Source organism: Mesoplodon mirus (assembly GCF_964341445.2).
Source record: "Mesoplodon mirus genome assembly, chromosome: 6".
Taxonomy (NCBI): Eukaryota; Metazoa; Chordata; class Mammalia; order Artiodactyla; family Ziphiidae; genus Mesoplodon; species Mesoplodon mirus.
The window spans coordinates 62060267-62073964 of record NC_138982.1 but is presented as its reverse complement, the minus strand read 5'-3'; the positions used below and the strand labels follow the sequence as shown (position 1 = coordinate 62073964).

The 13698-nt window shown below is 37.6% G+C and overlaps 1 protein-coding gene across 1 annotated transcript in view; it reads right to left on the bottom strand.

The window, feature by feature from the left end:
* The window catches only part of WDR49 (WD repeat domain 49), a gene marked incomplete at both ends in the record, with an annotated part of 137014 nt that overhangs the window by 10632 nt on the left and 112684 nt on the right, over nucleotides 1–13698 (bottom strand). Inside the window, 2 exon segments of the mRNA XM_082624325.1 lie at nucleotides 7011–7157; nucleotides 9094–9122. Of these exon segments, the coding sequence (XP_082480451.1) occupies nucleotides 7011–7157; nucleotides 9094–9122 (176 nt within the window).

Here is a 13698-nt window from a genome sequence, read left to right as displayed (position 1 = left end):
GCCAAATAACCTTCAGCACACTGTAATTATGGAGATTTCAGGAATGTGTGTAAAATGCAGTGCAAAGACTTAAGGTAGACTCTGTAATGATAGTGTGGAGGAGGGCATGTATTAGTAACTGAGATTTTTTTTTAAAGTGCTCATTTATAATAACAATTTTTAAATTCAGTAGCCTCCTACGAAAAAGGAGATGAACGATTTTAAATGAAAGTGTTAAAAATAGGTAATATTATAGTGAAATAGCTCGTTTTAGAAAGCCGCATAAGAATAGGTTGCCTAGGGACTATGATTTCAACGTTATTTGAACAAGGGAGGCTGTACCTAGAAATACTAATAACATGGACACCTGTAAGACAGGGACACTTCTCAACTAGGGTCCACCTTTTACTAGCTACACGAGACTAGGTATGTTATTTAAACTCTTTTTTCTATCCCACAGAGTCTATGCCAGAGACTCTTTATATAGTAAATAGGGGCAATAATAATTCCTATAACAAAGAGCCATTTAGTGGAATAATAATAATAAAATACCATCAATAAAGAAATGTATCAAACTCTTATTAGGTGACAGGCTCTGTGCTCAGGGCTTCACATGGGTTATTTCACCTAATGTTCACAGAAACATTAGGAAGACAGTAACTAATACGATGCCCATTATTAGTTGAAAAAACTAAGGCATAAAGAGTTTAACTGACCTGCTCAAGGTCATATAGCTAGCAAGTGGTAGAGTCTTGATTTGAAGCCAGGTTGATGCTTGAAATTTTGCCCTTACTATACCTTTATTGCTTTGAGTCTTCCAAGTTTTATTCATTCTATAAATGGAAATTCTCCAAAAGACAACCATAACCGTTAACCCCTTATAACTGAGTAGGAATAATGACTGTGATTTCAAAGCTTATAAAATAATGTAAAGGACCAGGAGTGGGATAAAAAGCATGAATAGCCAGGGAAGATGGTACTATGCCAATGATCAGTACATTGCCCCTGAGCTCCAAAGCCACTCTTCACTGCTCGCTGTGTGATAATGGACCAGAGTCTTGTAAATGGTTCTCCTTTGACAGCTGGTACAATGTTGAGCTCTGTCACTAGAGGGACACTGGAGGAGAAATGGATTTCTTTCCAAGCGGGTGCTCCCTTCACCAGGCTCCTGCAGGGCAGTTCCTCCAGCACTAGACTCCTACAGCATGACTTCCCCAGGACCAAGCTCGTCCAGTGCCTTCTGCAGCTCCAGACTCCTGTGATGCAAGGATGGCTTTTCCAGAGCCACAGCTTCCCTTGCCACCCTCCCAGGGGACTTTGCAGCAGAGTGCCACCTGTCTGTCAGCATGCAATGAATGACTTTCTGTAATACCCTAGGAGGCAAGCAGAGGGCCGCCAGTGTGACTCTTCTCTGTGAACAGCGCCCCCCTGCAGCCCCTTGATGGCTTTGCAGTGAGTTCTGAGACACAGCACCTCCCTGTGGATGGCTTCCCCTGACACCCCTGAGAACAGATTTCTGCAAGTTCCATCTGCAGCAGCTCTGCCAACTTGCCAGGTGGCAAAACAGCGATAAGCCCTCTTGCACAAGGTCTGGGTCTCTGCCCTAGCTTAAGTGGGCCTATTCCCTGGTCTGTCTCAGGCCTGGGAGTAGTGGCTTCTCTTTAGATCTATTCCTGTGTTCTTTAGAATCCTCTTTGCTGCTTACTAGCCAATGTTCTATAATGTGTGTATATTATATCTAAAATCGGAAGAAAAAATGAACTGAAAAATAAAATTAATTCTAAAACATGCCTTGACTGTACTTGCTCTTCAGTTACCATTCTTTTTCTTTCCTCCCTACTATAGTCAGTTTCTTGGAAAAGTGTTAGCTTTTCTTGGTAGATGTCCCACAGGTACCTCCGACTCAACATATTCTGAAAACTAACTCTAAATCATCTTCTCCTCCTATATTTCCTCTCTCAGTAATTGCCTATCTTTGACACAGTTATCCGGGCTGGAAACCTGATAGTCATACATGTCTTAACATCTCATTAGGACACAAAATCCTTTAAATTCTATCTCTGCAACACTTCTCAAATTAATAGTTACTTCCTTTCTAGGGTCCCCTTATCTTCAAAATAATAATAGTTACCATTTATGAGTGCTTATTATGTGCTAGTCATTGTGCTAAAATTAACCCACACAACTCCAAGAAGCAGGTACCATTAGCCCCGTTTTACAGATGAGAAAACTGAGACTTTGTAGCTTATTTAATTTATCCAGATATAAACAACTAGTAGAAGGCAAAGTGAAAATTCAAAAGAAGATAGCTGCGTCATACAACAAGTTCCCACCACTCTAATACATACACTGCCTTCAGTCTAGCCCCATTATAATGCATCAACTACACAGTTTCCAGAAAGCTTTCTAGAATGCAAATCTGGTCATGTCACTTGCCTGCTTAAACATTTCAACAGGAATTTTGTTTCTGGATAGGATTTAATAAGTAGTGGCAGGTCTTCCTTCTCATTGCACCAGATAGAAAAAAAAAAAAGGTAAATTACAGAAATAATATTTTTAAAGCCTTCAGAGAGCTGTGAAAACAAATATTATCAAATTAAAATTCATGAGATAGTAGAACCATTCTCAGATGAGCTGAGATTGCCAAATCTTTTCTTCCCTTTGGGGATTAATCATGTCTGGGCATTGCTAAGAAACAGGCTTGCCATAGACAGATTTTCTAAGGGAAGGGAAAATCAGAAGAGCTTTTGATGACTATGTGGGGTGGTGTGATGGACTGGAATTTGGAGAAACTTTGTAACTGTGGCCAGGGTTCCCCACAGGACATATTCTGAGTGCTGGGGTAGTGTGGGAGGCTGTGGATTGGACTGGGGAGGCAGATTAATGTTTCCTTCGGTCACAATATTGCACTACAGGGAGAGGCCTAAAACAAACATTTGAAACTGAAAGTAAACGAAGTCTAACTAAAGCCATAACCCAGCACTGACCGAACTCCATCCCTAATTGGATTAACATGGTCCACCCTTCATGCTCTCTGTCCAGCTAAGGAAAGGGTGCATGCACTGCCTCAGAGAAAAAACGTTAAGTTCATTATCTGTAGATATTTAACACATAATTTCTGCCATATAATAAAAAATTATACAGAAATTACAGGACTTGCAAGAAAAAAGGAAAATGTGACCAATAACCAAGAGGAAAAAATAGACATTAGAAACAGATCCAAGGATCACCCAGATACTGATGTTAGCAGGCCAGGACTTTAAAATTATTATAAATATGTTAAAGAAAACAGAGAGAAAATTTGGACAAAATGGATGAAAACAGAAGTAATTTCAACTGAGTATTAGAATATATATAAACAAGATTCAAATGGCATTTTAGAAATATATATACATATATATATATATGTATATATATATACACACACATATACATATAAAATCTGAAATTGGGAACTGATATCATGGGTTTAAAAGAGATTGGCAAAAGAGACAGGATTAGTGAATGCAAAGGTAAGTCAATATAAAATATCCAAAATGAAGCCCAGAGAAGAAAATAAAATGCAAAAATGAGAAGAACATAAGAAATATTTGTGATATAATGAAAATCCAACATATGTGTAATTGCAATCCCAGAAGGACTGGAGAGTGGTAACTGGAAAGAAACAATATTTGAAAAGATAATAGCTGAGAATTATTCAACATTGAAGAAAGATGTATTCAAGGATTCCTATCAACCCCAAGCAGTATATATACAGAGAAAAGTGTATTTATGCCCACTGTGATAAAACTGCTAAAAAACAAGGATAAAGATAAAAACCTGTAAAGCAGCCAGAAAAAAAATTACATTCAAAGAAGCAACAATAATATGAAGAGTGGAATTTTAAACAGGAACTACAGGAGCAAGGTAGCAATGGGATAGTATCTTTAAAGAGTTGAAAAAACCCTGCTATCTAGGGTTTTAAACCCAGTGAAAAAATCCTTCCAAAGTCAAAATGAAATAAACGCATTTTTCAGACACATAAAAGCTGGGAAAATTACTCACCAGCAGACCAACATTATAAGAAATACTGCAGAAATTTCTTGTGAATAAAGGAAAATAATCTCAGATGGAAGCCTAGTACCCCAAAAAGAAATAAAGTACTGTAACCTCTAGAGTAATCACTAAAAGGTTAACACAAAGAGATCTAAAAACTGAAGAATTAATAGAAGAGATAAAATGGGATAATTCAGAATACTTGACAAAAACATTCCAATGGTTCCGCATTTCTGGTAAAATAAATACCAAAGTCCTTAACACAGTACACCAGGTGCTCCATGATTTGGCCCCCATTTACCTCTCTGGCCTTAATTCTCATCATGTCCCTTCAAGAACCCAGCCATTTGGGACTACTTATAGCTCCCTTAGCACACCATCCATATACTGTTCCTTTGCCAGTAATATCATCCCCCCTTTTTTCTTACCTAACTAATATCAATTTAACTTTTAATATCTAGCTCAGGCACAATCTGGTTTCTCTGTAAAATCATCTATGAACCTCCACGTGATCCCACAGTACCCAGTGCTTATCTCTATTATAGCCTTTGTTGTAAAACATAATGATTTGTTTCCTTATCTAGTTCCCCAACTAGTCTTCAAGAGCTTTGAAGGCTGTGCCTCTACACGTCAGCTCTGTGCCTCCACCATCCAGCACAAGGGCCAGCACAGAGCAGGCATTCAATATCCACCAGGAGGGCTAAATAAACACATGAGCAAGAAGACTGCTATTATGCAGAGCATGTTACCAACCTCTCCCATTCTCCAGACCCTTATTTCTAAACAGCACACCAGTACCTCAAACTCAACACATTCCAAACTCAACTCTATTCATCTGTGTCAAACTCAGTCAACGTGGCACCATCTGAAGTCACCCATTGCAGCCAGCTTGGAATCATTTGGACTTGTGCCCTACTTCATCCACAATGTGTCTTTCCTTATGTTTCCTTGATCTTGACTTCCTCTTCTCCTCCCTCGCCCTTTGAACTCCTACTCATTTTAAGTCCCAGCTCAGAGGTGACTTCCACTAATTCCTTCTTATGCCCCAGGCAGAGTTAATCTGCCTTCTTCCCTGATGCGTCCACAGAACTTCATTTGTGGTGGCATGTGTCATGCATTCTGCTGTCCTCAGTAGTCTACATCTGTCTCTCCCTCAAGTCGGTGAAACTTTTTAAAAAAGGAACTATTTTCACTTGCAGAGAAGGCAGATGACTGGAAATATTTAAAAGGGAGCAAAGAAGAAAAATAGAAAAGCAAAAGAGAGAAAACGTCTTTTTTAAACGGTGTGGAAACTATAGAAAAATTTTATATTAAGAAATCCAGGAGAAAAAATTCTCTTTGATAATGTATTAGAGGTTTTTTTGTATTTTCAGTATTTCCAACCAGCCATTCACCCCCAACTTCCCCTATACATCCTCCCTGCCCAGGAGGAGAATTTATGTGCAGATGAAGGAGAATTCTCCTGCTGCAGAACGTGCAAGGCTCCTCACAAAAACAGGAGCTCCCAGGGCTGAGGAGAGACATTTGCTGCCCTCACCCTTGCTCTCTCCCACTTCCTGGCTCTCCATCTTCTGCAATCTCTTTCTCTCCTATTTCTCTTGCCTCTATTCTGACTCCTTGCTCCATCTTGGTTTCCTCCTGTGTGCATGTTCTATGTCTGGACTGTCTTTACACTTTGTTCTGGCTCCCTGGATCTTGTCTTACTGTCTGTTCCCCACATTCTCTTCCGTCTGTGACTCAGCAGGACAAGATAAGTCCTCCCCATGTTTATTCTTGAAGATGAATCATCCTGGGGAAAAAGCAGTAGGCTGATAGACTGAAAGCACAGTCAGATGCACTAAAGGTTATTTAAAGCCCTAACGTTTGTGGATTCATGTTTTTGAAGAAATGAGCAGATATCATAGATGATCCTCCTGAGAGCAAATGAACGACTATAGATTTAGAAAAGAGAAACTGAGAAAAAGCAAAGGAAGCTGATAATAATTAGACTGGAAATACAGCGGTGAGAAATGACAGCTGTACCTTGTTTACAAGTGGAATTTTTTTTAAAAAAGTGTTGACCAGCTGTCATGGGGAACCAAGCAGAGACAAGAGGCTTAAACTTCCCCAAGTGTAGACATAAATGCCTCCCTCCTACAAGGGTTATTATTTCTCAAGGATGATGTTGAACCCCCATCTCAGAGGATTTGAAGTTTAGAAACCACAGATCTCAGATGGTTCGAGTGCAATTCTGATCTTTTGACTGTTACAAGTTGAAAACTTCTCTTTTCATTAATTATTTTAAATTAATTCCCTGCCGTGTCCATATGCTTTCTGAGTGCCTCGCTGAGTAGCAGGTTGTGTTGCCTGCACTCCCGTCGGGTCCCTCTTTGCGGGTAGGATGTTTGTACAGAGATTACTCTTCAAATTCTTAAGACACTCAGAAGCCTATAACAGTCCGAAAACTAGAGCATTTTTTTGCACATCTTGTTTTCAAATCCTCAGAGATCATTCACTTCTGTTTTCTAAATTAAGCTTTCTTGTCGACTCATCATATTAGCCTAGCACAACAGCTGGAAGGCTCTAAGACAATACACTTTAAGTAGCTGCTATTTATAGTGTTTCACATGAAAAGAACAAAACCAGATTGTCAGAGACTCTGTTCTGAAGCTGCCTTAGGATATCTCTTTCTCTGGTATCAGATCTGAAAATTAAGGTTGTTGGGAGGAATGGGTTCTCATTCATAGCAGACTCATTATATATATTCATGGCATTCTGACTTCAGAAAGGTGGCAAAACAAAAATATTCCTCTTATGTATTTTGGCCTGTTGACTGTCCTTTCTGAGAACACAGATCGGCAGCTGAGCTATAAATCTTAGCAGTCAAACCGCACGTCATTTCACTGCAACCTACAAGGCGAACACGTGTTACTTTCGTGCTTTTCTACTTTGTTTTCTTAATTGGTTGAGTTTCGTGGGGAGAGAGGATGGACGTGGTATGATGGTTGAGGACTTACTTTCAGAAAGTGATGGAAGCTCTGGAATTTGGGGACATTCCTCCTCTGGTTCTTCCCTAAAGTATTTCTCAGGGTCTAGAAGAAAAGCTGGTTTATTCACTTCAGGTAGTTCTTTCAAGTTTCCAATGCTTAATGACCTAAAACCGCCTTTACAACAGCAGGTTTTAAGGGAGGATGGGAAAAAAAAAAGTATAATATCATTAATTCCTCAGAAAGGGCTAGCACATTTCCAAGTTAACTTTTTAAAAAAAAAATCTAACCTCCCTGTTACTCAGCTGGTACAGCTGCAGATCAGCAAACCCTATAAACACAGCTGTTCAAGATAAATCCATGTTCCTTTTATGCAAAGGGACCAAAAGAAACTCAAGGCTCCCCATTCATTTATTTTTCATTTTGTATTCTTTGCTATTTTCCCTTGAAAATGAGTATTCTGCAGTTTGGGAAAAGCTCCAATTTCTCTTTTATCTGCAAGAAAACTGTAGGCTTTGTGAGATGGAATCTATTTTTCAGCGTTTAACAACACATCTAAAATTTTGAGTTTGCAGGTTCATTTTCATTTTGCTAAAATATAAACCAGATCTTTATTATTGTATCTATGATGCACACAATGAGATAATGGGAAGGAAGACTCTTAATTATGCCCTTACAGGCAAAGTCTTGGACAAAATAAAGTTTTCTTTTTGCTTCATGGGATAAATGGATAATGGAATGGAAGTCTACAAAAACTTAATTCAAGATGTGATTCTATGTTTGTTTAACTGTTAGCTCTGTGAAGGTAAAAACTGTCTGTGCTTTTGTCATTGTGGTGGCTCAGTATCTAGGAAAAGTAAACTAACAGGTAATTAGTACCTGATCAGAGACAAGTCATGTGCTGCCATATCAGTGGTTCTCAAACTGTACCAGCCATCAGAATCATCTACAGGGCTTATCAAAGCATAAACCACTTGCACCATTCCCGTTTCTAACTTAGTTGGGTGGGGATGGGGCCCCAGAATGTACCTAAATTTCCAGTGATGCTGGTAGACCAGGGAACGTACTTTGGGAACCAATGTGTTATATTAAACCAAAGGAGAAATCTTCACAACCTTTAAAGTATCATTATGCCCTTTTGACAGATGAGGAAATCAAGGCTCAAGATGCTTTAGTAACTTGCCTGAATTTACATAACTGGTAAATGGTAGACCTTAGACATCAACTCAAGTATATTTCACTCTAAAAGTTGTGGTCTAAGGTATAATAATAATAAATAATATTACTTATAAAACTGTATCGAGTTTCTACAATATGCCAAGCACTAAGTGCTTCACATATATTTTCTCATGTAATCCTGACAAAACCCTTATAGAGTAGATTAGTTTATAAATATGCATTGAATATTAACAAATAATAATGTATCTTTTGACAGCAAAATTTCAACAGAAATGAGCTCATTTGCTCTGTGAAAGTGCAGCTTCCCCTTGGACATAAGTTGACAAAAGATATGTAGTGAGTGAAATATTCTCATTATATGATGGAGCTTTGAGAATGATTCTCACAACTCTTCTAAGTAACACACTTCAATACGATAACAATCCTTTTGTTTCAATTACTTTTTTAACAGTTTTTTTCTGGTCAGCCACAACTAAACAAATACATTGTTCTGTGTGGCTTTGGGCTTTCTGAGAACAAAAATAGTTTTAATTTTATTTTTATCTTTTAAACACTTAGGAGAGAGAATTAACATCCTGTGCCAACTCTATTTTGGAAACTATAGTGGTCACTTTCCACATGTTTTCTGGTTTAGACCTTATACTTCTGCCTATTGTATACTATGAAGGCTTGGACAAGTCACTTAATATCTCTGAGCCTCGCTTTCCTCCTTTGTTAAAATGAGATCACAAGAGCTTACTTTCAGATTTATTAAGGAATACCAACATTCCTGGCACATAGAGTAGTTACTTGTTTTCTTCATACCAATCTATAAAATAATAACACGATAAAATATATCAACAGTGATTACTTACTGAATGATTTTTTTACAACTTCACCATTGTAAAGGTTATGTGTTTTTTTCTTATAAACATTTCCTTCCTTATATTCTTACCTAAATTTATAACTTCTGATGGTCTGACACTGGAAGAAAATAATTTATGATAAAACAAAATATCAACCACAAAGGATGAACAGACACTTTCTGGCTATAAATATACACCTTTAACAAAAAAACGTCTCTATCCTGTGGACCTAAGTAGTGACAACTGTTTACACTAATCAAGTTATATCTTTGAATATAATGCCTACTAGCCAGGTGATGGTATAAAAGGGTAAGAGCCACGAAGGAGGAGAAGCTAGTTAAGCTAAGGTCCTGTCCCCATAAAAACTGGAAGGTCAGAGAAAAAACTATGAAAAAGAAAATGCCACAGAAACGCACACTATACTTGCCCTGTGTGTAAATTATATGGGCTAATCAGTGGTATGTGTCAAAAGCTCTTTTATCCAGTGTTATGCCTGGATCTTCATTTATGGTATCCAAAATTCAAAAAGAAAAAAAAAAGTTTAGTGCTTTTGAGGCTTGTTACATGAATCGATAGGAAAACTTTAGATTAGCTTGAATCCACAGGAAAAGCTTTTATCAATAAAACACAGGAAGTGAAACCAGTCCGTAGTTGTATATAATTCCAGTCAGGAAACAGGAAATGGTCTCAAATATATTTAACATTCACTGTCACAGACCTCAACCTTAACAGCTACAAGCCATGTTTCCAAAAATTGTTATTATTCTCTTGGAAGCCTCAGGCCAGAAAACATACCTATTTTTCACAAAATCATTGAGAGCCATGGGGCCTGCCCTCTCCCTTCTGCCTCCTTTCCTTGCACCCTTTAACCCTTTGTGATTACTGCTGCCCTTAACCTTTATTCCCTATTTTGCTACACATTGAGTAGCTATAGAACCTTGAGATGTTTCCTATACTCTCAGCCTCAATTTCCTGCTCTGTATGAGATTCTTACTGTGATTTTAAAGGAGACAAGATGGATGAATGCTCAGCGATGTGTCTAATAAATAATAGTATTCAATAAATGTTTATTTCCCTCCTTCCTTTTCCTCTCCCCTAGTTGACTGTATCTCCCAAACCCAATGAGCTTAAAAGTAAAAGTTTCATTTTAGAGTACTTTTAGAGTTACAGAAAAGTTGCAAAGATAGTACAGAGTTGTGGTATACCCCTCACCCAATTTTCCCTGTTGTTAACATCTTATATTACCCTTTGTCACAATCAATACTGATATATTATGATTAACTAACCTTAGTATTTTAGGATTTTCCTAGCTTTTCCTAATGGCCTTTTTCTATCCCAGGATACCACATTACATTTAGTTTTCTGACTCCTTAGTTTTCTCTGGTCTATGATAATTCCTCAGACTTGCCTTGTTTTTGATGACCTTGACAATTTTAAGAAATATCAGTCAGTTTTTTTGTAGAATCTCCTTCAATTTGGGTTTGTCTGATGTTTTTCTTATGGTTACACGAGGATTATGGATTGTTGGGAGGAAGATAACAGAGATGAAGTGCTATTCTCATTATATCTTATCAAGGGCACAGGCTATCAACCTGACTTACCACTGCTAACTTTATCACCTGGCCAAGGTTGTGTTTCCCAAGTTTCTGCAGTTACTTTTTCCCTACCTGTCTATACACTACTCTCTGGAGGCAAGTTTCCAAGCACAGTCTACACTTAAGGAAGATGAAGAGGAGAGTTAAGCTCTACCTCCCTGACTGGGGGGCATATCGACATAAATTATTTGGAATTATAGATTTTATTTTTAAGGAAATCTTTGCCATCCAAAAGACTGATGGTAGGTAGCAGCTTTTCCCCAAATCACACTGGAATGATTTCCCTCGCAACATACTATCTCCCATGAATAAGACATATTATTCAACCCTCAGAATGGGAGAAAATATTTTCAAACAAAGCAACTGACAAAGGATTAATCTCCAAAATATACAAACAGCTCATGCAGCTCAATATCAAAAAACAAATAACCCAATAGAAAATGGGCAGAAGATCTACACAGACATTTCTCCAAAGAAGGCATACAGATAGATGGCCAACAAACACATGAAAAGATGCTCAACATCACTAATTAATAGAGAAATGCAAATCAAAACTACAATGAGGTATCACCTCATATGAGTTAGAATGGCCATCATCAAAAAATCTACAAACAATAAATGTTGGAAAGGGTGTGGAGAAACAGGAACTCTCTTACACTGTTGGTGGGAATGTAAATTGACACAGCCACTATGGAGAACAGTATGGAGGTTCCTCAAAAAACTAAAAATAGAACTACCATATGACCCAGCAATCCCACTCCTGGGCATATACCTGGAGAAAACCATAATTCCAAAAGATACATGTACCCCAATGTTCAGCACAGCACTATTTACAATAGCCAGGACATGGAAGCAACCTAAATGTCCATCAACAGAGGAATGGATAAAGAAGATGTGGTACATATATACAATGAATATTACTCATCCATAAGAAGGAACGAAATAGTGCCATTTGTAGAGACGTTGGTAGACCTAGAGACTGTCATACAGAGTGAGGTAAGTCAGAAAGAGAAAAACAATATTGTATATCACTTATATGTGGAGTCTAGAGAAATGGTACAGATGAACTTATTTGCAAAGCAGAAATAGAGAGAGAGGTAGAGAACAAACATATGGATACCAAGGGGGGAAGGGGTTTGGGATGAATTGTGAGATTTGGAATTGACATATACACACTACTATGTATAAAACAGATAACTAATGAGAACCTACTGTATAGTACAGGGAACTCTACTCAGTGCTCTGTGGTGACCTAAATGGGAAGGAAATCTAAAAAAGAGGGGATATGTGTATATGTATAACTTATTCACTTTGCTGTATAGCAGAAATTAACACAACATTGTAAAGCAACTATACCCCAATAAAAATTAATTTAAAAAAAAAAACATGTTTATTCAGCCACTATCCGGGCTTTGAAGACAAGAATGATGGTATCTTTAGAGAGTCATTTTAAATAGTAAGAGAATCTGTAAAAATAAGAAGTTGGTGGTGGATGCAGGAAAGGTAAATTACGGTGCAGTTAGGTCTTGCAGTTACTAGGTTAAGAATATATTTTTTTCCTCAGGAAAGTATAACTGAAATAAACTGAAGTGCAAAAGTTTGAGGGAGGTCTATCTTTGGACTAGTTAACACCAGACCTTAGTTTTTCTCCAAACACCCTGAATGGTTTCCTGCTTTTAGACCCTTTGTTTTCCAGCTCTCTCATCCAGTGGCATTTAAACTGAGTATCTTTTGTATGAAATGAAAGACTTTGTCTATCTCCACTAAAGAATTTAATCCACAGAGGGAAAGAAGAAGGCGGACAGTAAGAGAAACTCTTCTAGAGAGTCATAACAACCTGCACGAATTAGATGACTGCCTAGGAAATGGAGCTATACTGATAAAACTCCAAGACAAAGGGCAGTTCTATGAACAACTAGACTGTAGAATCAACTTCGATTTACAGGCCAACCTATTGCTTCTTTTCCATAGATATTTGACTTCTTGGAAAGTGGTTACTATGAAAATGTACAGGGAACTGGAAAGAAGTGAATATTCCTAAGAGTCCAATATTCCTAGTGGTCGAATACAAAGAAGCTAAAGAATGTAATAAGGAACACAGATAGAGTTTAAAACTTTTGCAAAAATGTCTTATGTGCTGATGCAAGAAGGGAGCCTACTATGGGCTCTGACATCCTTGCCATCAATTCTATGAGAAGGAAAGACTAAATCTGCCATCTCTCGGTTCTGGATGTAGAAAGGAGGAACGATGTGTGACAAGTCCCCAAGTGCCCTAAAGGAAAGTGAAGGTACCTAGAGTAGTGGCTTACCCATAGCAGGTACTTGACAAAACATTTGATCACTTGACTCAGGGACCAGCAACTTTTCAATATGGTCACATGTTGCTTGTCAGACAGGCAGAACAGAGCAGTGGCAAAGTGTACTGACTCTGGAGTTCGAATGCCTGCTTTGGGGTCCCTGGCTCACCTCTTCTTCATTGTGTAAATCACTTAACTTTTTTCTGTCTTGCTTTCCTAGTTATGAAATGGAGATTATAATTGTAGATATCACCAAGGATTATAGTGACAATTAAATGTTAAACACACAAAAACCCTAGAACAGTGCCTGGAATATGGTAAGAACTTAATAAGTATTGGCTACTATCTCTTTAAGAAAGAATAATACAATATTTTTCACTCAAAGCAGGAGTTCCAACACCCCTTACAGCCAGTTCTAATACTCTTATTTTATGTTTGTATTTTTTATATTTATAATATTCTTATTTTATTTTCTCACATAAGCTCTACTGGCAGAATAATTAGATAATCAACAGCATATAAATGATATTAAATATCAGTTCCCATCTAACAATAATATGGAATTTAGAACATAATTATTTCATATTTCTAAGGAACATTAATTTTAAGTGTACCTTCTGCCTTATATAAACTTACAGAGAAATTAATGGAATTTATGTTTCATTTCCCATCTAATTATTTTATCCTGGTTTCTAATAATCATTTCCCCATAAATATTTTTTTAATGGTAGCCAAAGAAAAATTTGTCACATAGTAGAAGATGGGATAGATTTGCTCTTTGTTGCCCTAGAATAAGATGAAG